Genomic DNA, 25,164 nt, shown 5'->3' with positions numbered 1-25,164 from the left:
TGATTTTATTTTAATTAAATGTAAACTTAATAATCAGGCTTTGGGTAAATAATCATACTTTATTATTATTATTCATAATTATTAATGTTATTATTATTGTTGTTTATTAATTCTGGAAATGTTGGGATGTTTTTTAAATTTGAAAAATAAAAAAATAAAACTAAAAGACTTTCAAATCACATGAGCCAATATTTTATTCACAATAGAACATAGAGAACATAACAAATGTTTAAATGGATAAATTTGACACTTTTATCCACTAAATGAGCTCATTTCAAATTTGATGCCTGCTACAGGTCTCAAAAAAGTTGGCACGAGGGTAACAAAGGGCTGAAAAAGCAAGCAATTTTGAAAAGTTCAGCTGGGAGAACATTTAGCAACTAATTAATTTAATTGACATCAGGGCTGTAACATGATTAGTTATAAAATGGATGTCTCAGAGAGGCAGAGTCTCTCAGAAGTAGGGTATCCAATTTGTGAAAGAATGTGTAAAAAGATTGTGGAATACTTTAAAAACAACATTCCTCAACGTCAAATTGCAAAGGCTTTGCAAATCTCATTATCTACAGTGAATAACATCATCAAAAGATTCAGAGAAACTGGAGAAATTTCTGTGCATAAGGGACAAGGCCGAAGACCTTTGTTGGATGCCCGTGCTCTTCGGGCCCTCAGGCGACACTGCATCATTCATCGGCATGATTCTGTCATTGACATTACTAAATGGGCCCAGGAATACTTCCAGAAACCACTGTCGGTAGACACAATCCGCCATGCCATCTGCAGATGCCAACTAAAGCTCTATCATACAAAAAGGAAGCCATATGTGAACATGGTCCAGAAGCGCCGTCGTGTCCTGTGGGCTAAGGCTCATTTAAAATGACTGTTTCAAAGTGAAAAAGTGTTCTATGGTCAGACGAGTCCAAATTTGACATTCTTGTTGGAAATCACGGACACTGTGTCCTTCGGGCTAAAGAGGAGGGAGACCTTCCAGCGTTTTATCAGTGCACACTTCAAAAGCCAGCATCTCTGATGGTATGGGGGTGCATAAGTGCAACAATATGGGCAGCTTGCATGTTTTGGAAGGCACTATGAATGCTGAAAGGTATATAAATGTTTTAGATCAGCATATGCTCCCCTCCAGAAGATGTCTATTTCAGGGAAGGCCTTGTGTATTTCAGCAGGACAATGCAAAACCACATTCTGCAGCTATTACAACAGCATGGCTTCATAGTATTAGAGTCCGGATGCTGAATTGGCCTTCCTGTAGTCCAGATATGAACATCTGGCGCATTATTAAACGAAAAATACAACCACGAACTCTTCAGCAGCTGGAAACCTATATCAGGCAAGAAAGGGACCAAATTCTAACACCAAAAATCCAGAAACTCATAACCTCGATGCCCAGACGTCTTCAAACTATTTTGAAAAGAAGAGGAGATGCTACACTATGGTAAACATGCCCCCGTAACAACTATTTTGAAACCTGTAGCAGGCATCAAATTTGAAATAAGCTCATTTTGTGCATAAAATTGTAAAAATTTCTCAGTTTCAACATTTGTTATGTTATCTATGTTCTATTGTGAATAAAATATAGGCAATATATTCGGGTTGTAATATTATTATTAAAAATTAAATTATAAATATTATTTAAACAATGACATTTAAATATAAATATTATTTAAACAAGACGGAACAATCAAATTGGTATTGAGAAACGTAAAATAAAGTAAAATAAAATAAAACCTAGCAGGAATTATCGTAACCTACAGGTCAGAGCAACAGTTTAAAGTGAAGTTAGATCTTATATACATTCTAGCTGCATGAATAACTCCACATTCACAGACATTTGAAGGAAAATCTATTGTCCCATTGAGTGCTGAGGTTTGTCACCATGACAGTATCACAAGAACGCATGTTAAGCACATCGTTATGTACAACAAGACGCATGCAGTGCATTAGCCAAGCATTTGCATATTTATACAGAGTATGTGTCTGGCTGAAAGCGAGCTTTGTATGCAAATATCATTCTATTCGATGCTCATTCACAGTCATATTTTGTCTGACAGATATACAGTTTAAATTGTACGAACAGACCACCAGTGGTATCACATACTAGGCTTCCTGTTCATTAGCGGCTCCTAATGAGCATGTCTGCCAATGACTCATCATGGATGTTTGACTTTTGCAGAGCAGATAAACTCCAGCCTAAGGGGTTAAGATTGCAAACTTGAGAAGAAAGACATCTAAGCCAGACTCTATAGTTCTGTTATAAAAACTAGTGAGCTTCCTACCTAGACAGCATTTAAATAAAAACAATGGATAGATAGACAGACAGACAGACAGACAGACAGACAGATAGACAGATAGACAAATAGACAGATAGATAGATAGATAGATAGATAGATAGATAGATAGATAGATAGATAGATTTGCTTAATCTTATTTATTTTTAATTGTATTTTTATTCAATATTTATGTGTGCTACATGTTTTATGTTATATATTTTAGTATAGTGTTGTTGACTTGTGTTTGGAACAGAGGTTTTGTCACCATTGACTTTTATGTCTGAGCCGAGGCTCCAGATCTCGAGGGCGTCACAACCAGATCACTCAGCGGAGTATAAGATACAGCAAGAACAGGAGAGAGATGTGACTATGTCTGTACTTTCTTGTCTGCCTTTTTTCACCTCTGAGATACTTCAAGGTCACTTTTAATCCTCCCTTTAATCTTGTCTCCCACCTTTTACTCTTTATTTTAATGTATAACACACACAATCACACACACACACACACACACACACACACAAACAAATGCATTAACATACACAAAACGCTTACCCAAAAATCAACACATGCCCTCTTTCTTTCCATCCTCCCCCACGCTCTGAGAGATTTCCATCTTTCTCTCTCTACTGAAGGTCAGTGCACGGTCTGTTTTAAGGTCTGTCATTGAAGATCTGAGCCATTATCACACTTTACTGACTTCGCGAAAATACACAAACGCTTCTAGACGTCTAAGGACACGAGATTTATTCAGGAAGTCCGTGTCTCACTTGAATTCCTGTATCACTGCACTGGCAGACGTTTCCCTCACTAAGCACAATCCCTGGTTGGTTAGTTTGACAGTCTGGCTGTCAGATTGAGGTTCTGTTCCAAAACGTCATATGTTGCCTCAATGTCTACAGACTTCTTAAATGAAATAGACACACATATCTAACCGATTTGGAGTGTTCTTCATACACTCTCAGAAATAAAGGTACAAAAGCTGTCACTGGGGCGGTACCTTTTCAAAAGGTACATGTTTGTACCTAAAGGGTCCAATTTGGTACCTTGAAGGTGCATATTATTACTTAAATTGTACATAATTGAACTTAATAGGTACAAAAGTGTACCTTTTGAAAAGGTACTGCCCCAGTGACAGATTTTGTACCTTTATTTCAGAGAGTGTATGAAGTAACTCATACATTAGTGTTTTATACAAATAGCGCTTGAAGAAAAATCATTTCACAATTGATTTCAATGCAGTTTGACATTAGCATGTTGCAAACAACAATACTGGTTATGTGCTGCATTCAAGGAAACATTTTTATCTGTTTTTGCATTCCCTGGCTTGGGAATTGAACCCATGACCTTGGCAAAGCTTTCGCTATGATCTACTTTTTAAGTTGCATGAATGTTAATAATGTAAGTATATAAACAAAATAAGTATATCATAATAATATATGCTATATAAATATAAAAAATGTAAATAGAATATAAAAAAAATCAGTTTGACAAAATTCTGGATAAAATATGTAAATAGAATAAAGATAAACAGAGGACAAAGAAAGAAAGAAAGAAAGAAAGAAAGAAAGAAAGAAAGAAAGAAAGAAAGAAAGAAAGAAAGAAAGACAGAAAGAAAGAAATACAAGATATATGTTTAGCCAAATAGAGAAAAAAATTAATAGAATAAAAATACATTTGCTTGACAAAATGAAGGAAACGTTTTAAATATACTTGACAAAAGAGAAACAAACAAGAAAACAAACAAACAAATATTTGCATGTCCAAATAGATAAAAAATACAGAATAAATAAATAAATAAATAATCTATAATAATAAATTAAAAATAAAAATAGACTTGTTAAATGAAATACAATATATGCTTAAAGAAATATAAATAAACAAGCTTTGTTCTCAATAGAAGAAAAAATGCCAAACAAAAAATCTCTGAGAATTGCAATCTTCACTACAATCCTGTGAGTTCAGTTTTCTTGGAGCAGGATTGTGCAAAATTGTCAATCTTGTACAGAACAGCATGGCTGCGTGACATACCAGGAAGTGTTAGGTTGTTGATGGGGTTGTACGGTCATGTTTGTTGTCATGAGTTTTTTCTCCTGGGGCTCTGAATGAGCGTGTTTGTGCTGAGTGGACTGTTTACTGCGACCTTGACGGATCTGGTGAGCTCAAACTCTGTGATGCTGAACGCCACGTTCCGGCACGGCGGAGGTTGCTGTGGTGATTTGCGATGCGTCAGTCGACTGGCACATGTAGCCTGAAACATATGTGACGTCCACGGGGGGCCCCAAATGCCTTCCTTCCGCATAGTGGGGGACTGGACCACAAGGATATGCTGGTAATTAGATCCTAAACAATCAGTGCTTAAATCTCCATCCGGATGTGGTTTCAGAAAGGAAGACGGGTCAGCATCCCGATTTCCCAATAGTTCTTTAATTCCGACTCACAACTGGAGTCCCGCAGGGACGAATATTCGACTGGGGCCAAAGGCACCAGAAAGCACTTGGATTGAGAACAATGACACAATATTCTCCAGTGACATCTCCTCAACCTCCAAAGATCAAACTCATCAAAATAAACAAACCATAAGCCTTACAATCTTTTAAACCAGATTGGTCTCAAAACACAATTCATTTATTTTTGGCTTTTTTGATGGGAAGAAAGAGGAACCGTATTAGGAAATGAGATTCAATCTGTGTTTCTTGCATAAGTACCATATATTCAGAAAAACAAATTCCTACACAATGTTTAATATAGAAAATCACCCAAATTTTACATATTTTTTGACATTTAAGCACATTCCACCATGCACTAAAATTCTCATTCCTGTAAAAACATTTATTAGTTTATTCTAACTAATTAAAATCCTGTCTAAAGAATTTTTAGTATTATTTAAATTATTTTTTTAATTAAAATCAATACAAATACAACCCAACCGTGATTTATAATTACTTACAGTTTAAATAATACTGTATATGATAATTTTCTGCAGTACAGTAATGAAATTGACATTTCTCTGAGAATATTCTGTGAACATGATAAAAATAATGTCACATTTCAAACGGTCCCCAAAATAGGCTTAGTTTCAGAAACAAGCACAGACCTCTCTAATCTCAGAGGTTTAACAGATAAATCTCTGCTCAGCAGACCAGAGATGGATCTGAACCCGTCAGCAACAGGTTCAGTGTGTTAAGCCTTTCCAAAACCAAAGAACAGAGGCGGATGAAGCAGAAAAACCAATGTTGGGCCGATCTTCTCAAGCTCATCGGGTTTAAACCTGTCTATAAAACACAACACTGTAAAACCTCTATAAACCCTTTAATCAGGTTGGGGAGAGCAGGACTAAGTGCGCCGTAATCCCTTTTAACGGCTCTCTAATTGGATTCTGGCAAAATGACTCGTGCACATACAGGATTGAAATGATGTCTGTGGCTCCAACAGCTACGCTAACTGAACTCTGACAAATGTGTACACCAGCGACCAAAAAAACTGAAAGAACTCACATCTGCCCAGATTAATCATTCAGGGTTATAAACAATAAAATTCCTGGCACATCCACTAATAAAGCCTCATAATATCATGTTGAGCCATATAAGAAACACTGTAGTATTATCACAAAGGCTGCATATTAGATGTAGTCATCCACATGTAACTTTACATATCATTTATCTATTTTAAACCCATTGACGCAGAGTTCAAAAAGCGTTCCATCATTCTGACAATTGAAAAAAGGTTGCATTTTCCTCAGTAAATTATGTTAATAGGTCAAAAATTGTCACACAAATTAATATGTGCAGCCAATTTCCTTAGTGACACAGGATATTTACAAGACCAAAAAATTATTTTACTCATTTACATTAATGTTTCCTAATGTGTAAGGCCACAGAAACATCTCTGGTCACAGATTTGGACGTCTCTGCACTGTTTATTAATCAAAAGCAGAAGGGTCAGACCGACCTCTACATCACTAAAACACGGTCAGGGAGATAATAAACTGATCAATAGAGCCAGAAACAAGACAAAGAACAACAGCAAAGAGAAAATGATGAGGTACTGTAAAAGAAAAGACACAACGGGCTCCTTTCAGACTGACTTAATCATGTCAACAATTAAAATCAGGCCATTAATACAAATAATAATTCACTTTTTTGGCTATTTTATCAACGTTAATCCGATAGACACTTAAAAAAGCGACTTCTTCTGTGTCCTTTTGATGACCTCTCATCATCTGTGTGTGCCATACGAAGCATGTCCAGTGAGATTACTAGGCTCTGGACATGATGTCGTCATCTAAGGTTTAGTTTATAACAGGCCTGAAAATTAAACTGACACTAAAGTGAAAAACACACACAAGTCAGCTGCATTTTCTCGTCCTGGAATATTAGTATGCACATGTGTGATGGCTGCAATTTTTCTTTTGCATACTTTATCATACACCAGGTAGAAATGATACATTAGATATAATGTAGAAAAGTACATGTAATCATTTCAATTCACCCAAAAATAAGGGTTCTGTCATCATGTTGTTTCAAACCTGTATCTCTGACTTACTTTTTTCTCCATACAATGAAAGTCAAAGGGTTGTCCCTATTTTCTTCAAAATATCTTCTTTTGTGTTCTTCATAAGAAAGTCATACAGGTTTGAGAAGACTCATTTTTGGGTGAACTATCCCCTTAATAATTAGGTTCAGGGTTTGGTTTGAATCACTTAGTAAAACCAAAGTATGATCAGTAATAATACCGATGCTTGCCTTAGCAAACACCACTAATTACTGTAATCATTATTAATAGTCACTTCTGTGGTCAGGTCTGTAATGGATTGGTTTGTAACTCTAAACTTCACAAGGGCAGCAGTCACAGTCAGGCTCAAACCTCCAGAGATAAATGTCTGGCTTACGGTGCATTAACTCAAAGCGTCGCAATAAGGCACATCACAGGTCTGCCCTAATCCTCTCCAGTCACACACACACACACACACACTCTCACTATATGCACACAATGGGTGGTGCAACCATTAAAGAATTCAGTTTATCAGATTCACTCCATCTGTCAAACATTATTATCACTCTGTTTGTAAAACACTTAGTGTCCTGTGTCTTTTCTTATGAAGCACTAAAACAGATTAATGCATTAAGCAGGTGATCGTAAAATATAAAATAGGTGATAAAGCGACTTGAATGCTTTTGGTCTGCAATCTGTTCATTGGTTTGGAAATGGAAGTGGGATGTCAGCTTTGCACGTTAAATATAGTTTATAGACTATAAACAACAAAAAAGAAGATGGATAAGAAAGATTGACTAATTACTAAACCTACAAATGTGCCCAAGAATTATGGGTATGTCAGTAAATGATTAACAGAGGAGCATTTGTGAGAAAATGAGATAAGAACCAGTGAAATAATTGTTATCTTGCTGACATGGGTTTTGCCTCGATTCTCTACAAAATAATGGTCAAGGTTCTTTAAATACCAAAACCTGCAAATGTGTGCAAAGAATTATGGATGTGTCAGCAAATGATTAACAGAGAATTTGTGAGAAAATGAGATAAATGAAAGTGTTAACTTGCTGACATGGGTTTTGCCTCGATTAATCCAGAAAACATCCACATGGGGAGGGAGCTGGAGAGATTATGGTAGTTTGTACATGCGTGACCCTCTGAGAGGATTCCATTCAGCACTACTACATGCCACTTCATCTTATGTGACACATCAGTATAAAATAAAGTATTACAATTTCTGGACTAAAATGGATTTCAACTAAAATAATAAATAAAAAAAATTCTGTGAAGTTACAAATGAAGATTTCAGTGATATTTTCAATACTGGATGTGCCAGTCATGAACAGTAGGGCTGGGTAAAAATGTCTAAAACAAATGATTTATTTGAGTCAGTTTTTCTACTGAATCATTCTAAACAAACAAACACAAACTCGGAACTAGAAACCTATATCCGTTATACATCATGGGAGTCACATGTGAGTTTACAACTATATAGTTTAGAATATTATAATAACTCAAAACAACCTCATAATTTTACACAAGAAATAAAATGTAACTTTCGGTTGTTGATTTTTAAATTCGTAATATAATTATACATTTTTTAATAATAATGAATCATTAATATTTTTCATATATATATCAAATGAGAAGTTCTACACCATTAGCTGAGAGAATTTCTTTAATTTACAAGGAAAAATGGGCACTGTTCCTTAAATATACCCAAACTAATCAGAACAATCCACTCAAAATTGAACCAAACTGATATTGGATTAAATCAAAACATTAAATCAAATCAAGGTCTTGCGAATCAGAATCAATTTGAATCTGAAAATGCACCCAAATGAATCAGAATTAAACAAATATTAAATCAAATCAAATTGTATTCAATTAAATCAATGGCTTATGAATCCAAATAAAGTCAAATGTGTAAATGTACTCAAATGAATCAGATCAGAATCAAACTAATCAAAACCAAATCAAATCATATTGAATTCAATCAAAAGAATCATTCACATTTCATCTAGAAATGTACCTAAATGAAACAAAATTAAACTAATATTGAATCAAGTCAAAATCAAATCAAAGGATTGTGAATCAAAATCGAATCTGGAAATGTGTATCGATACCCTGCCATAATGAATGCTAACAGTTCTCCGGGTATGGACTTCCTCGGCCTGTCAGGTTCACTCTCATGCTCTGGAATATTAGCATGTGTCAGTGTATGAATAAGGTACTTTCAAAATCCTTTGACTTGCGCTTTATTAAATTTAAGCAAGTGATGAAATCTGCGAACAGCTGTGCTGAAAAACAGTGGGATGGAAAGAGATTTTGGAGCTGGCACTCACAAGAAGGGGCAACTTGGGCTGATTTGATGTGACCATCTGTGGCATAATGAAAGTCATGTTTGCAACTTCGAGTCTCTTCACGAAACAGCATTTCTCCACGCTGCCACGGGCATACACAATGCTCTGGCAGCTTTGCAATAAAGTGCAGCTTGTTTACCGAGCGAATGCTAAGCGCCAATCCGGGACACAATATCTCACAAATGTTACTGCGGTATGAAGGTCAGTCAAAGCTTCAGGTTACAGGTCATATGCTTACTTTAATTGCCTTCCTAAACTAAACAGACAGAGGGCAGATGGAAAAAAGATAGCTAGATGGGAAGAGAGAGAGAGAAATTCATTAAATATTCAACTCCTATTTTGTTCAGTAACACTTCAGTGGAGACGTTAGATTGATAATTGGTGAAGATTCAACTGACACTGAACTGTCACTCAGCCCTAACAATCCCATTTATCCCGGACCCCCCTCACATTTCACTCTCTGGTGACGACATGAAGGTCACTGATACACAAAAGTACACGATCGCTCACGTTTGCAAGCGCACGTACACACTTTGCTACACGTTCTACAGGGAATTTGGATTATTTCGCTGATTTGATTAATCGCACATTCCGCATGCTATTACTAACCATTCGGGTTCACAAAGACAGCTTTGAAATACGACCTGGGTTTGACTGTACTGTGTGTTATATATAGCCGTGGAACAGAACAAAACAGGGTTCCATACGACTATGGATCCATAACCTTGCTGTATGACCTGGTTGCCCACACCCAGCCCCCACAAACCAAGCAAAAACCAGCTATACTGATGGTTATCATAGTAAACGCTTCTGTCAACATGCTAAACCAAGTACTCAATGTAATTCATTAAAATTCATCTTCTTTGCTCTCATTCAGGATTAATGACCGCAGGTAATCTGAGGCTGAAGATTTGAAGCACTAGAGGAGATAAAATACAGCTTTAATGATTTTTCCACATCTGAGAATAAACCAGGGCATCAGATGATTACAACAACAAGTAGAGAAATCGCAAGAAAATGTTGTTTCTTCGCAGTAAATTAAAAAGAAAGAGCTGAATATACACTATAGCATTCAAAAGTTTAAGGTCAATAAGATTTTCTTATTGAAATTGATATTTTCATACAGAAAAGATGCATTACATTGATAAAAGTGACACTGATAAAAGACATCAATAATATTACAAAAGATTTCTATTTCAAATAAATGCTGGTCATTTAACTTTCTATTCATTAAAAAACCCTGAAAAAAATGCATCACGGTTTCCACAAAAAACTATTAGCACAACTTGTTTTCAACATTGATAATAATAATAAATGTTTCATGAGCAGCCAATCAGCATTTAGAATCATTTCTGAAGGATTGCGTGAAACTGAAGATGCTGAAGTTTTACGTTACAGGAATAAATTACATTTCGAAATGTATTAAAATAGAAAACTGTTATTTTAAATAGTTAGTTTACCTGTATTTTTTTACCATATTTATATAATACATTTATTTTCCTGGTCTTTTCTGACACATTTTGTCAGTGAAAATTATTCAAAATGTAAAACATATCTCCGTCTCTGAAATGTCACAGGTAGGGAAAATTATACAGATAAACTGTATAAAAATCATGCATTTTATTGATGCTTTTTATCCAGCGTGCCCAATCATTTTATCAGTAAAAATAATAACAATAAAAAATAAAAAACATACTTTATAATTTGTATAAATATTATTATTTATAATATTTATATAATATTGTACATATTTTATTTTTGACAATACATTGTCAATATATATATGATTAATAATTTAACTGGTTATAATGTTATCATAATGATAATAATAATAGTCAAATTTTACTGGTGATTTGACATGCTATAAAAATAACTGTATTATGAATTAGCCAACACTACTTTTATTTCTATCTATCCCCTTTGACATAAATATGGGGATGTTAGCTATTGCCAAAATTGCCACCAAGTGGACTGACTTGCCTTTAAGGACTTTGGCTCCATGTCTACAGTCACTCAGTTCCTGCTCAGAGCTCATGTTAAAGTCCTGGCACTGCTGGACTGTGATGAGCTCTTGGCAGAAGTTCCAGAGAATCTGTCCAGTCTGGTAGGAAGAGCTCTGTTCCTCTGTAACTGTGGAGACAGAAGCAGCGGTGGCTCATGGGCGGTGTAGCCAATGATGCTAACGGTGGGTGAAAAGTTTAATGGCCATAACAACACACCATTTACTGCCCGTCATCACTAATCAAGACCAGAGAGGCTGGTGTGGAATTGGCCAGGATGGGGAAACTCTAAATACAGCCGCTGTTGTCTGTTGAGCAGCTGGGCAGACAGAAACAGTTGACTCTGTTGTGTCTGTTCTGTCCAGGTCACTAATTGTCTCAGTGGCTGGTGCACTGGTGCGATGGCAACTAGACGTTGAAGGCCAAAGTGTTGACACAGCATTTGCCAGGTCCATCTGGAGTCTTTCAGAAAGCTCCAGACCTCCAGAATGGCTCACGGGGGACCGAATCAATGCCCAGTCTGATCTGATTCATTCACATGACAGGATATGACATAATATATAATAGAATTCCAAAAGTGCACAACTAACCCTTTGTTAAGCTCCTCCCATTTTGGATAATATACTAAGAGAAGCTTTACAAAGAATTTCACAAGAAAGAAAAACTTAAAATTTCAGTAAAATGTACTCAAAGAAATTGAATGGATATTATTGTTACTTCATGAGGTGGAATTACAAAGTGTTTTATATGTAATTTTTCTTAAACAGAAATGATTAAATTCCATAATAATGTGATTACAAAATGTAGAGACTGTGAATCTGAATAAAGTATCACAATGGAACGAGTGAAAGTGAAAAGAAAAACACCTTATTTGAAACCAGTTATGGACAGAACAGTTTCTAATGTTTCCACAATGGTAGACTTACATTAGAAAAAGAGCAAAAGCTGGTCTGACAATACATATGGACAGTTGTTAAAGTTGGATTAGTCAGGAACATTTTAAGGCAGGGCTTGGGAAAGTGACTCAGTGTAACAATATAAACTGACAGAACTGTTCCTAATGTTTCCACAACATTTGTAACATTTAAACAAATAGGACTGACCCAAATTTATTTCATAAAAACAGTAGTAGTTGGTCTGATATACTAATATAACAGTGTTAATTGGTAAAACTGTTCCTAATGTTTCTACAGTGTTTGCAACATAGGGCTTCGAAAGACTTACATCATAAAAAGAGTAAAAGATGGTCTGATAATATGGCAACAGTTGCTAAGGAAGGAATGGTCAGTAACATTTTAAGACAGGCTTAGCAAAGGCTCAATTAGAGGCAGCACAGATCCTTGCTTAACCCCTTCCTTGCTATAAAAGCTGATAAATGTCTGGGTTTAAGGTCAAGAGCTTTGTATTGCTGCAATTATGAATTTGATAGGTCATTATGCCACTGATTGGACATTTTCCACGCTATAAACTCAGTTTCACAGTACGTCACTTTGCCAGCTATTCCCACGTAACCAGACATCTTACTTTATTTCACACTAAGGCCATCAGGGCTCCATTGTAGATTTATGAATATTAAAATGAGCCTCAGCACTGAACGCAGATTCACTGATAGCACCTTAATAACAGAATTGATCGTTGTCTATTTCTCCATTAACCCATTTCTCACTCTAGCCCGATGGCAGTACCCAGATTTGATTGAAAGCAGTCGTAGTTTCTGATTTCCAAGAGCCAAAGCAAAGTCAAACCTGGCACTGATCATCTGAAACATTTCCAAGGCTGGCAGAACACACTGAATGGTTTAAATTATGCTGAAATGAGTTTCAGTAAAACCATAAAACCTTCCATCCCTTCTGTTTCCCAAGATGAAGTTAAGACAAAGTGAACGAGTTCTTCCTACCAGACTTAGCCAAAACAATACAGCAGGATCCCAAGTCAAAACGAAGAGCCTGCTAAAATTATGATAAACTAGAAAAGCAGGTACAGGAGTATTCTGCTAACCTTCACAAGCAACTACAGCCTATTTAGTCAGCAAGTTGATATTTCTTTTTGCAGATTAAGTGGCACGGAAAACACAAAAACATGGGATGAAAATTATCGGCTGGTGGAAGGGGGAGATTTATTCACTAATACCACACAACATGACATTTCACCACAGCTGCATCCAGGATAAACAACCCTCTGTATCGCCTGATTATTGATATTACTTTGCTCAGGGTGGGGAATGAGTGACAGGGAGCGATTTTTACGCTTTCGGTACAAACGTTATTGCCACACTGCTGTAAAATCCTTAACAAATTTGAATTTTCCAGTTAAAATATCTCAACAAAATTTAAATAAGAATTTTTTTTTTTACTTGTATAAAAAATAAATTCAATGCAAAGTAAAAAAAAAAAAAAAAAAGGAAAATAAAACATATTCATCTTGTTAATCTAATAAATTTATTTTGTTGGATGTTTAGAAACATTTACTGCAAAAAATTTGCAAAATGCAAGTCTATTTTTTCTATCCACCTGATAGACAAAAACATAAGTCTTAACACTGTAACTGAATATCGCACTTCTCCTCAATAAGCCACATTATAATTTCAGGTATAATGTTTATGGTTTTATAACCCTACATACTGACTCCTTCAGGACTAATAACAATGTTTGCTCCTCTAAGGGATTACATATAAGACAGAAAGGATTGAGAATATACTTGATACCTGTGTATTCGTCTGCAGTTGCAAAGCCTAACAAATCCTCAGTGTTTTGCGTCTCATCAACCGGCACAGAGAATATCAGCTTTAGAGAAAAGCTCTCCTAACATCAGAGTTAAACACCTCAGATCTCCTCATGCTTGAGTGGCATTAGATAATAAAGAAAGATAATAAAGATGCCTTTCTCCCGTGACAGATAGACAGATATTTTCGAGGCCTGCAAAAAAATAGAATAGAGTTTGATGAGTCTTTGCCTCATCAAATGAGTCATTATTTTTGCAGTTCTGTTTGGTGACACTAAAAATTACACATTTCACCTTTAAATGAACTAAATATGAAATAAATATAATTCTGGAGAGAATATGCAGATGATTTAAGCTAATTGTAAATAATGGTTTGAACATCGGCCTCATTCTGCTCCCACGACCCAGGCCCTGGAGGAGCCCCATCGTGCATGATAGGTCATCTGCGGCCAAAGTAATCACAGCTGTGCTGATTTTATGCAGCTGAAGAGCTGTGTGAGCTTTGGCCAAAGCCAGATCTGTCTGCTCCAGGAGAAAAGAGTGTTTATCCCCTCAACAGTATTTTTGCAGTTGGAGTCGTAGTCGTTTAATCATTATGCCCTACAGATATCTGCATGGGAATGAAGAGTGAGTTCAGAGGTCAACGGTATATCCCTCATGCGATGTGTATTAAAGAGTGTGCGAATGTTGTGGAGAGGCTTCTGGGTTTTAGCTTGCCTGAGGTGCAAACTGCTGATATTCTTTGTGCCATTTTTTCGAACACATCTATAAATCCGTTTGATAAACACAATTGAAGCGCCAAGGTCACGACTTTCCATCACAGTTATACAGTCTCCGTCCACGCAAGCTATTTTTCTGCAAGTCATCCAAACTAGCCGAAGCAAAAACCGAAGCTCAGGGGAAACAAGACGACCGACATTACTAAGTTATGGCAAGATTAATGCTATGTTTGTAGCATTTTACATTTTTAATTTTACAATGCAAAAGATATTTTCTGTGACTATTTACACTAAGTGCCAACAGCCCATCTTGTTGGCACTTGGCTATTTAACTTTGTCTGGTTGAGCCAGACAAAGTTACAAAAGAAACCAAGCTGGTGGATGGAAACATGGAGTGGAGAGTAAAAGTGCAGTCACATCTACTATTGCCCTGCACAATTTAGTGGGCAAATTCTACTCATTTCAATAGGAATCTGTGCAAAGTTTTGCATGAGGGTGAAAAAGTTCCCCATGCAGATTTTGCTTGTATTGCGAAGTGTATTGAAAGTGACGCAACATGTGGCCAAGTATGGTTACCCATACTCTGAATTTGTGCTCTGCATTTAACCCATCCTAAGTGCACACACACCGTGAACACACACCCGGAGCTGGCAGCCATTTATGCTGCAGCGCCCGGGGAGCAGTTGGGGGATCGGTGCCTTGCTCAAGGGCACCTCAGTCGTGGTATTGAGGGTGGAGAGAGCGCTGGACATTCACTCCCCCACAATTCCTGCCAGACTTGAGACTTGAACTCGGTTGGGTTACGAGTCCGACTCTCTAACCATTAGGCCACGACTGCCCCGCAAAGTGTTGATAAAATACTTGTGTTGAAGTTGATCACACAAATTCGCAGTGATTAGCAACAGAAAGCTGGTTGGTCTGAAAGTGACTTTTATGAGCAGTGCTTCATGCATCGCTAAACATTGACAATGGAAAATGAACCATTTCTGCTGTGAAATTTTACCTAAATTTAGCAAATATGATGCAAATTCACGGCAATTAGCAACAGAAAATGGGTTGGTTTAAAAGTGACTTTGGTGAGCAGTGCTTCATACATCGCTACACACTGACAATGGAAAATTGACAATTTCTACCCGCAGTATTTTGCCTAAATTTTGCAAATGCGACTGCACTTTAAGGCCAGTGGATTTGGCTTTTAATGCGACCAACCTAAGCTCATTCCCCATTCTTCTCCCTTTTTCTATTACATATCATGCTTCCACTTTATTTTGTCCACTTTAGACATTCTACTAACTATAAGTAACTTTGTAACTACATGTCAACTAATTCTCATTCATTTGCAGCTAAATGTTACTAACTCTCAGTAGGGTAGGTTTAGGGTTAGTAGAATAAGTTGACATATACTTGCAAAGTTTCTCATACTCAGTGTTGTATGTTGTGGACCCATCAAAATAAAGTGTTAGCAGATATTAAGCAGACAGTCTACTAATACTATAATGACTGCTACTGTAGTTGACATGTAGTTGCAAAGTTACTTACTCTTAGTAACTAAAGTGGACTATCAAAATAAAATGTTACCCACATCAACTTGGAGAGGTGTTTATTTTTAATGAAAAAGGAACATCATATATTAAAAAAGTGAAAATAAAGTGCCTAATGGCTATTCAATAGTAGTAATAAAGTGTTAAATGGGAATTTAATTGAAATTGGATGTAGTGTGCATTGATTGGATGGGCTGATCATTTCAGTATCCTAATCAGTACATTTACAACCTATTTTACTTAACTTGAAAAGAAGAAAATAAATCTGATGGGACCTCATTTTATATACCAGGAATGGGTTGGATCAGGACAATTAGGACAGCTTATATTTTGTTACTAATAATCAAAAATATATATAAAAATAATACATGCCAGAAAAAACTCAGAATGACTCTGGGCAATTTATGGGCTCAACAAATCGCACGAGTTTAGGGTGGGATTATCTGTTTGCTTGACCAATTAGAGACAGGGAAGTGCTTAGGAAACCTGTTAAAAATAAATAAATAAAATGCAATAATTCACACTAGTGGTGAATATATTTCACAGTTAGCTTTAAATTATGTCTGGATATGCTTTTAATTCATTCCTATAAAAGAAATCCAGGCATCGTCTTTACCAATCCTTATATATTGTCTTGCAGAGCAGACATATCAATCATAATCCAGGCAGTCTGAACCTCCAAAACACCTATTTTTATTGTTGGCAGGGCAGTTTGTTATGCTGTGCATGGAATTCATCACAAATGAATGCTAGTCAGCACCTGTATCCCATTATTGTGTAGGAGCAGCAGGAAATGAGGGGTCGTCGTGTGGCCGGGAGGGATTGCTCCCTGCTCTGGGAGATAAACCCAGACTCATTTCTGCTCTCCATCTCACTGCCGGCAATTTGAAGGACAGATCAGAGCGAAGCGTACCCATAATCGGCACTGCACTCTTCAACAGAACAGCACATTTAATCCCTGCAAACCCCTGTGGGCACGGTACTCTTCAGGAGTATGGAATAATACGATCAGGAAAGCCCACTCAAGGTCTACGCAGGAAGTGAGATAGACTAAAGGATGGCAAATGACAATGGCATCCATTTTGTCTCCCTGTTTTGTATTCAATTGACAAAACACACCAGCGACGGCAGCTCCCTGAGGAGAGCATTGGTGTTGTAAGGTGAAATCGCTCGTTAAATATGTCACTTTTTGACTGAAGTAATTATCTTGTTAATTATCAGGTGTGGGGGCTGTGAAGCGATCGATTAACAAGCTGAAATCAGTCAGCGGAGGCATGACGAGACAACACCTCAAGAGCCGAACGCACTCAGCTAGCGCAAGAAACTCACGAATGCCAAAACGCAGCTCTGGATCGCTGACTGACTCAATCGTTTGAGATGTTTTTGTGTAAAAAGTCTTAACGCTCCAATGCAAAAGAGAATTTTCATCTGTCGGTGGTTTCTAAATATTTATCTCCGCTTCATTCCAACTTAGCAAAGCTAATCGGCTTCACATGTAGTCTATCAGAATGACACAAAGCTATGAAGAGAAGAAAGTTGAACGTGGACAGACTGTTGGGTTTAAACCACATCAAAGCTCATTTCCACACCACAAAAAGTCAAAATGAAAAGAGAACCTATGTGTAAACAAACCCCATCTGCGCAGGGCTCTGGTGAGTTTGAATGCCCCAGTGTTCATTACGCCATGTGTGAGAAACAGATTGAAGTGCCGTCGGGCTGCAGGAGACTGTAATGGCTGTGCTGCCTCTGACTGGGAAGCCAGTCTTAATTAGATCATCAGAAAAGGCCATGATGATGGCTGTAATACACTCCCTGGATTCAGTGGCTCGGGCATCAGTTTGGGTCAAAATGCAAACACTGGACAAAATGCCAGTGGCAGTACTAGGTATTGCCAACCGTTTGCCCCTATAAATATCTGAATGATAAATATGAGTTAAAGAAGATTAAAAATCGCTTTTGTCCTGGCCAAGATAGGCAGCTAATAGTTATCACAACTAACAAGTTTTAAAATAAAATACGTAAGTTACAATAAAAATAAAATAAAGCATTAAAACACAGTGCAACCAAAATAAAATAAAATAGTGTCACTGAAGGTAAATTAAAAAAAATAAAATCCTGTGATGACGAAGCTGAATTTTCAGCATCATAACTCCAGTCTTGAGTATCACATGATCCTTCAGAAACCATTCCAATATGCAGATTTTCTGCTTTAAGAAACATTTGTTCTGTAAGATTTTATATTCAGTAAGATTTTATCTTCAAAATCTGCCAGCTAGATTCTCCTCCTCATCAAAAGCACTGTGCACTAACCAAACACTTAACATCTCTTCAACTACATCTGAGAAGTTCAACACTGTAATGGTGATCTAGACCTCACCAACCAACTTTAAAATCAAAACAGCATCGAGAAATGACTAATACTAAGAGGTCTGTAAGAGAAAGACTAGCTGGCTGTCTTTTTGAAGCACAGTAAAACAGTGTGAAATGTAAATAATAGCCAAATGATAGAGATGGGTTGGAAAACTTATGCACATTGGACTAATGAAGATGGTCTAAATCAACATCTTGTCTTTTGATAGGAAAATCTTAGAAATGTTGAAGTCCATCACATCTGTATAACAATTGCCCACACTATCTCTTACAGTCTTTCCGACAGGCACGCAGCCTGTCACATTTAGTTACGAGCTGTATGGCATGCCAAACACTGCCCTACCCAACTCAAACCACAATGCGTGACCCACTGATAGTGTGCAGCAGACCATTTGGCCAATGCTAAAACCCCCACAAAACCTGTTTGTGTGACCCAATTGAATTTGACCTAGAATGTGGTTTCTCTTGGAGCTATAAAATACATCACAATTACATACTGCAACATGACACACTTTACTCAACTTTTTTTTTCCATCAAAACAATAATATTTCCAAATGTCAGTGAAGTTGCCAAACACTGGACTAGGTGCTGGTTTTGCATATAGTCAATGAAATATATATTTTACATAAACTTATTGGACATAATTAAAATTTTGCAATCATTTATCCAACCTCAAGCTGCTACAAACCCTTATTATTTTTTATTTTATGCCAATGGTCATTGGTTCTTGGGTCTTAAGGTCATTGCACACTGAGTCTGAAATTCTCGTTTGAAATTTTTGCACGTTAAAAAATAAATACAACCTCATGTTGTTAATCACGTTTACACACTGCCTCCGAAACTTTCGTCCGTCATAAAAATGTTTTTGGATCAGGTTCGAATTTCTGCGTTTTCACATCCATAACAAGCATTTTGATAGGAAAGGATGATGAATACGAAAAAAGAAAAAATGCATACGAAAATTTCAGACTCAGTGTGCAAAGATTTTCAGCAAGTATCAACTCAAAGTCACGAGTTGTACCAACTAATTTTATGGTGTTTTTAGGTCCTTTTTGGAGTTTAGCAGTACGTCCATTTTTGTTGCATGAAAAAGAGTTGCATGCAACAAAAATGCATGACATTCATGCATGCGTGACATTCTCCTTTTGAGTTCTTCACAAAATAAATAAAAAACATGAAGATGAATAAATGATGGCAAAATATACATTTTTGGAAAACCCATTCCTTCACTGCACAGCAGTATGCGAGAGATTTATCTGAACACACAAGAATCTCCCGTGACTTAATCATCAGGAGACATAAATCCTGTGAAGGAATGGCGTGATGGTGATAATTACATCAAATTAAACAGCTGCCATGAACAGTCCCACCAGCACCGTATTTCGCCTGAGAAAACGTCACTCTTCCCAAACACGTATATATATATATGTATACACATGAGAAACAAATTAGGACAATGCTGATTTAAGCGGATACTTATCAAATATTCTCACTCGTTCTTCAGAGCACAAAATAGCTTTGCATAGCCAAACGTTTGGCTATTATGTGTAGTTCACACTGGAGCTTATGACAACCAACAATTGCCCACTTATTTAGGAAGAGATTGTTTGACAGACATGTAAAGTGAGCAAACTGAGTTTGTTTTGTTATCGTGTGCCATTTAGGAGTTCATCAGAAATAAAATATATAGGCTGTGCTGTCTAAGCTTGAGACTGGGCACAAAATAACTTCCCGAACTGGGTTTGGTGAAACAAAAATCATTATCAAGACAGATGAAAATGTCACATTCTCAGAAGTACAGTGATATATATGATCTGATGTCTGAACGGCCTGTGACCTTTCACCTTGATGGGCTCATAAAGCATAACTCCCTCAAGCCCCATTCAAACACACAAACACACACACTTCCCTCCAGCTCTGCACACACACACACAGCCATTGACATCTCCAACACTGCCCTGCCAAACCATCAAAGCCTGACAAACACAGACATTCTCATGCACACACACACACACACACACACAAGACACAGTGAGAAGGGAAGGACAGGCATCTGCTACTGGCTGTTTACGTCTCTCTCTCTTTCTCTCTGTGTGTGTGTGTGTGTGAACACACTGTCAAGATCACAGTCATTACTGACCGGTTAAAGCTTTTTTTGTTTAGTCTCTGGTTGATGTCATAGGACGTCTGTAGCTGTTCTATTTGGTTTGTGTTTGAATGTGTCCCTCAAATACATTCAAATATAAACAGCTGGACTGACATACTGTATATGACTTAGACATATACCCCTACACAAAGAGATAGACTACAGGCCAGGGTAATATCACAAGCTTTCCCTTACAAAAAAATACCATGGTATAGTGAAGGTATCAAATGCTAATGATACGGTTCTTTGAAACATTCTGTGGAACTGGATGATTCAAATATATGAACTGCAGTATTTATATATGGTACTTCAACGCATATGTCGATACTACATTAAAATGCATCAGTGGCACAACTTTTTTTAAGAAATGTCTGAGCACCAAATCAGCATATTAGAATGATTTCTGAAGGATCATGTGACACTGAAGAGTGGAGTAATGATGCTGAAAATTCAGCTTTGCATCAAAGGAAAAAAATACATTCCAAACGATGCCACAACCCTGTTTTGCTTTCGGACTCTGTTTTTAGCACAAACCACATCAGAAACTGTGACCAGACCTACATACAACAGATGTGGTTTCTGACTACAACTGATTTCCAGCAGAAAAAAAACACCTCAGTATATACAAATTGTTTGCAAACAGTTTTATTCGCTCATTTTCCCAGCTCATGTTTCATGCTGTGATGAGGACATCTGTTGTATTCACACTTGTCCAACTGAATATCTTACCTCTGTGACGTCTTCTTATATTTTCGCCTGAAACAAACAATATGGACATTTCAGTTCAGGTAAATGCAAATTAGATTCAGTATACAAGGCCACTGGAGCTAGTTGTCACAGGGATATTTTTCAAAACCTTATGTTTTGAAATATATGTCCAAATACTCAAACATGTATTTGACCTTAAAATAGCATAATGTTTATGTGAATTTCATGCATTTAGAGTCAGGCAGTTTTTATATGTATAAGTTGTCATTTTATTATAATTGATTAATTTCATTTCTGTTTTTAATTTTGTTTTTGTTATTAATTCTAGTTTAGTCTTTTAATGTTTTTGTGTTACATTCATTTCATGAATCCTTCTGAGTTTCATAATTGTCTCACTGTTTAAATTTGAATTCAAAAAAATAAATTGAATAACATTTTAAATACAGATTTGTCCAATTTCAAAGATGTACGCAGTAAATCTTCAGTGTAAATTTCATTTCCATTTAGAAATTTTGCCCCACTTTCTATAAAATATCAAGTAAACTAACTTTTTTACAATAGCTTTTTTGTTGCCACATCTTTAATGCATGTTCATATATAATATTATTTATTATATATATCTTTTTTATAAACTATCCTGGAAAATGTTCACTAGAGTGAAAAGTATGATCACTAGCCATTTGATATACAGGTAATCAGAGTAAAAAACCTTCTCAAAAATGTGAAATATAGAGGTTATATAGAGTTAAAATACTCAATGGATTAAAATGCTCGCAAATGAACATTTGTGCAAAAATGGAAAACAATGACCCTCTTATGACGGACATCTGAATATTTGGTCATCTAAATCCAGTTAGTGCATGAATGCTCGCTCTGTTTTGCATGTAGAGAGGAAATGCCTCTTCTTTTAAAGCAGCGTTCAGTAAAACATCTCAACTGCAGCTGCTCTCAAGCCATATGAAGACAGACGTTCTGATTGGTCAAATTAGATATTGATGACATCACCTTCAGAAGAGCCTGGAGAGACTAAGACACAATCGCTGCTATTTACGTGATCAGCGACCCTTAACCTTAACTTCCTGCCATCATCAAAACATCTTTTTTCCATCTAATCTACCGCAAAGAAAACGCCTGCCTTTATAACAGACTTAAACTTTTATAGGTATGTGTTTTTCTTGGTGTCGACATGCATGGGTCTCATTTCCCTTGGAGCCGCCAAGTGCACAATTAAATTCTTAATAAGCTCTATAAAGTGGGCTTAAAAGGGAAATAAAGCTGGAAACAAGATGACTTTGGTTCAATCTCGCCCTGCTCTTGACCGGTGCCGTTATGACAATGTTGATGGCCCTTGTTTCAGGACAAATAACAGCTGTCTGACTTCTCCACCTGGGTTCAGGGACCCCAGGCTGACAGCGACTCCACAGTCACGACGAACGTAGTTGTCATAAATCTAAAACCAAACCTGGAAAATATTTAGCAGTTTATAACAGGGATAAGCATTCAGTGGCTTAATGTGGAATGACACAGTGAAGGATTAGATCAATCCCTGCAACAGCAAACAAAAAAATCCGCTTGTGATAACATACACGGTCATTACTGTCCTCATAAATTCTGAAGAAGAGTTTCCTTTCATTTATTGGCAAGAAATGAGACGCCGATAGGAAATAAGTTGCACATGCAGCTAATAAAGTCATCCACAGGCATGCTTTTCTGCAACATTATACTCATCATTAGCACCTGAACTTCATCTCTGGATCACAGGACAAGAATTCATTTTAATAAAACTCTCGTGTCTTCAAAGAAAAAAGATTTTCGGTTTAGTCTATTTTGGTGCATTTATTTTCCTGATCTAGCTTCAGTGACAAGTTCAAACATAACATTTCCCTTTTGTAATTCCTCCGCAAATACTTGCACTTTGCAAATATTTTGTTTTAATATGCTGGATCCGTTGGCAGCCTAGTTTTCAAACGATAAACTGGAAACACTTTTAAGGGAAGATGAGGTTGCTTTTGCGTGGGAACCGAACCACACATGAAGAGGATGTTTGTACTGAAAGTGACCCGTTAACCCTGACCTGCATCTCACTTTCACAAATATGTCAGCGTCACACTTTAGAAAGCCATCAACTGCAAATCACCCAATAAAAACGTGAAAAGTACTATAAAAGTAAGTTTAACACAAGTTTCTAGACATTTTATTATTTTATTCTTTGCACTGTATAATTAATTTACTTAATTCTTAAAATTTAAGGATTTTTATTAATTAAAACAATCATATTTAAATTTGAATTTATTAGCTTTTTGTAATATAAGATTCTTGTTCCTTGCTACTTTTATTTTTGACTCAGTTATCCACACAATGATCTATTTTTGTTAAAATATTAATTTTATATACTTCTATACTTCATATTGCTATGAAATATAACCAGTATATTGTGTAATTATTTGTAATAAGTTATGATATTCTTTTTATTTTTACACTTTGTAGTGCATTATATTCTTATTTAATTTACTTAATGTGTGAAAAGTAATATTTTTAATCAGTTTAGTTCATAATAATACATTAGCAATTTCTATTAATTACAACGATCATATTTAATATTCAAATTATATTCCTTTACTCTTTATAATGTTTCATTTTAATTTCAGGTTGTTTTTATTAAGACTCTGTTAAACAATGTAACATATTTTGAATTATAATAAAATATAATTCATCATAAAAATATGATTTTTTTGTACTTTTATGCTTCATATTCTGATAAAACATTAGTATTAATATTGTGTTATTTAGATTTTTGCTTTTTAGTAAAATTCAAATTCAAATACATGTTGCTCACTCATGCACAGAGACAGAAAGTATAAAACTCCACTCACAGTCCTCGCAGTCTGAGCCAGATATTCTCAATCTGATCTGCTTGTAGGTACTTCAGAGAGTTGTTCTCGAAATCCTCAATCTCTTTGGTGGGCGACTCCATGTCAAAAAAGTCGACCAGGCAAAACGACATGAACGAGTTTGTATCTGGACAGCACGGACGCAGAGGCAGTTTGTAGAGCAATCGACAGCAGCAGCAGCAGACGCCGAGTCTGTCACAGAGACAGCTGTAGCACGTCCCTCATCCTGTTCCTCTCTCTCTCTCTCTCTCTCTGTGGTTGTGGACTTGTGTCACCAGCTCTGGTCAGGTGTGCAGAGAGCAGCGCGTATGGCAGCACTACAGGGGGCCGCTTTCTCTCCCTCATGAACATAAGGCAGTGGAGAAGAGGAAGAGGAGGAGGAGGAGGAGGAGGAGGAGGAGGAGGAGGGGAGGGGATTAAACAACTGCTGTTGATCTCTGTATCAGAGCCTCGACTCCATGCAGCCTCACAAATGGAGAATAAAACCATTGCAATGGAAACATGGACTAATGCACTGTCTAGGATGAGTGGAGAGACATAAAAACAGGAAGAGAAAAAAAAAAAACAGAAGGAAAAAAAAGAGATAAGTTGAAAGAGGCGGACTTGGAAAAAAAGGATGTGTCTGAAGTGTAAATAAAGTGTTTGAGAGAGAGATTGAGAGGCTTTAACTTAGTATGTAAACAGGAGGACAAAGGTAGTATTGTGGTACTACAATTAAACTATTTGTCTCTGAATATACACTTATGCATAAGACTTTAAAATAAATCAGGGTATAATGCGTTAAAACACACTATTAAAGCTAAATGTCATTGGTTATATTGTGTAATTGTGTGTTGTAATGCATTAGAGTTTTGAAGGTCAATGTGAAATCAATACATAATAGATGTTCCAGTCTTGTTGTAAATGTTACAACGGTGAACATTTTCCAAAA

General features: G+C 36.5%; 1 protein-coding gene across 2 annotated transcripts in view; it reads right to left on the bottom strand.

The window, feature by feature from the left end:
• The window catches only part of LOC306863176 (dual specificity calcium/calmodulin-dependent 3',5'-cyclic nucleotide phosphodiesterase 1A-like), a 57,041-nt gene extending 32,543 nt beyond the window's left edge, over nt 1-24,498 (bottom strand). For both annotated transcript variants that reach the window (XM_079406387.1, XM_079406388.1), the window contains exons 1-2: nt 24,216-24,498; nt 21,364-21,390 (exon numbers count right to left, since the gene is read on the bottom strand). In XM_079406387.1, coding sequence (XP_079262513.1) covers nt 21,364-21,390; nt 24,216-24,346 — 158 coding nt within the window. In that variant the 5' untranslated portion in view covers nt 24,347-24,498. The remainder of the gene's footprint in view (nt 1-21,363; nt 21,391-24,215) is intronic.
• Between the last annotated feature and the right edge of the window lie 666 nt (nt 24,499-25,164).

The sequence above is a fragment of the Barbus barbus genome, assembly GCF_936440315.1.
Source record: "Barbus barbus genome assembly, chromosome: 44".
NCBI lineage: Eukaryota > Metazoa > Chordata > Actinopteri > Cypriniformes > Cyprinidae > Barbus > Barbus barbus.
This window is presented reverse-complemented; position numbering and strand designations above follow the sequence as displayed.